The sequence below is a fragment of the Ictalurus furcatus genome, chromosome 24, assembly GCF_023375685.1.
Source record: "Ictalurus furcatus strain D&B chromosome 24, Billie_1.0, whole genome shotgun sequence".
Classification (NCBI taxonomy): domain Eukaryota; kingdom Metazoa; phylum Chordata; class Actinopteri; order Siluriformes; family Ictaluridae; genus Ictalurus; species Ictalurus furcatus.
Genome location: NC_071278.1, coordinates 2,055,012 through 2,057,126, shown reverse-complemented (window position 1 = coordinate 2,057,126; position 2,115 = coordinate 2,055,012). Strand labels below are relative to the sequence as shown.

The 2,115-nt window shown below is 44.6% G+C and overlaps 1 protein-coding gene across 1 annotated transcript in view; it reads right to left on the bottom strand.

Annotated features, from left to right (window-relative positions):
* sdr42e2 (short chain dehydrogenase/reductase family 42E, member 2) overlaps nt 1–2,115 on the bottom strand; it is a 19,680-nt gene continuing 17,565 nt past the window's right edge. Inside the window, exon 11 of the mRNA XM_053613336.1 lies at nt 1–2,083. Coding sequence (XP_053469311.1) covers nt 1,835–2,083 — 249 coding nt within the window. The 3' untranslated portion in view covers nt 1–1,834. The remainder of the gene's footprint in view (nt 2,084–2,115) is intronic.

The window sequence follows — 2,115 nt, the reverse complement described above, 5'->3', positions numbered from 1 at the left end:
ACTGATGATTCACAGCTGCACGTATAATTAGGGTCGGATCCAGCAGCTCGGATATGCAGACTGGAAGATTTTCTTGAAGGCTTAGATGAATATAAAGTCATCCGCGTGGATGCTACACACTGGGGGTGGTTGAGGGGATTCCCCCCCTCCCCCACCCCCATACAATGTAAAGCCGCCGCGAGTGCCTAGAAAAGTGCTATAGAAATCTAAGGAATTATTATTATTATTATTATTATTATTATTATAAACATTTCCTTCTTAACACTAATGTCCAGTACTACTTTGGTCTAAAACTAAGGTCGCTCATTTCACCGATTTAACCTGAAACGCTAGTGTATCGTGTGTGTATATATATATATATATATATATGTGTGTGTGTGTGTGTGTGTGTGTATATGTAACGGTATACTCTCACACATTCAAGCAAGCAAAAATGAGTCTTATATTAACGCTACACGATGACGATGAACTAGGACTTGCGTTTATGGCGTCTGGATTAGAACACCGTAATCCTGTCCTCACCAGGAAAAGAGAACGTGGGCGTCGGCTTCTTTTAGAAGCTTGTGTTTTCCGAAGACCTTGCGTTTACGTGTGAAATATCCACATATGTACTGGAGGTATGAACACTGGAGCCTGTGCACTGCTGGACTGGGGGTGCTTTGAGTATTCCCATTGGAATAATCACCGTCCAGAGACTAAACGCTGTGATCAAGAACAAGAACAAACTTGTCTGTCGTGGTGTTCAGTCCAATCGTGACCACCTTTCATTCTTCATCCAAGTTCATGGAAACGCTGGATGCTTTCGATTCATAAAATAACTGTTTAACATGGATCGTTTAAGATGTACATCAGCACACACACACACACACACACACGCACCAGAGCACACACTCCTTCCCTGCTTGATGGAGAAGAATCATCGCTTCTCGTTGAGAATCGTCCTCTATCTCCTTTACTCGGACCAAGTTATTATTACGTAAAGAAGCCGTTTTAGTTTCTTCCCGAGCAGACTAAATCACGTCGTAACACGTTATCGTTCCTATAGTAACCCGCTAAATTGTTTTGGGATGGACATTTAAAAAAATAAATAAAACAACGCGTGTAATCGTCGATACAGTGAAGTTGATGGAAGGAGTCTCCAGTGTCAGCGCTTTGTAACAGTCAGGAGGTAACGCTGTAACTTTCCCGACGTGTCCAGGACGGAGGAGTTTTACGCTTCTAGCGGTTTCTCGCTAACGTGACGAACTGCGTTGTTTTTTTACTTGATTTTTTAATTGTTAACTCCGAGAGAGTCTGACGAGGGTCACGTAACGGCCGCTGTTACGACGCGAGTGTCGTTTCGTAGACGGCCCACGAGCTTAAACGGATTAAAAGTCTGACGCGTTCTGGAATGAATAAATATATAAATGAATAATAATAATAATAATAATAATAATAATAATAATAGTAAGCGTTGCTGTGGGATAAGAGGAATAAAACACTTCAGGGCATGCTGTTATAGGAAACTAATCAACTTTTTGCTAGTTGCAAGAGCGCCACTTCATCACACCACTGATTATTGTTTCTATAAAAGCATGCTGTTCGCCGATACTCATAAAATATATTCGAATATGAACACAGGTCGAGGATCGGTAAGGTCTCACGCCGAGATGTTCGGACAGACGTGGATAATACACGAAATCGACTTATTAAACCACAAAACCACACGTGACTCAGATATTTACAGACTAGTATCGTTTTAGGGCGTTCCTGCTGCCCTGCAGCTGAGGTGGACCAATCAGGAAGCAGGGTTTAAGGGAGGAGTCGGGGGATGGGAGCTTTGCCGGACTTGGTGTTAACGCTGATGCTGATGCCAGCGTGGGCAGAGAATCAGCACCACCAGTCCCACCAGCACCATCATCATCGTCATCATCAGGACGAAGAGGAAGGACCGCGACTCCTGGAGGGAGGAAGCGGATGGGACGGGTCGGCTCTGGAGGTACTGGTCCACCGAGTCGGCGAGGGTGTACTTCTTCGGGGAGAAGCCCAGCTCCTTACGCGCCTTCTCGATCCTGAAGGTGTGGCTCACGGCGATGTTTCTCACCTGGACGACATGGGAGGCAAATCATCATTAAC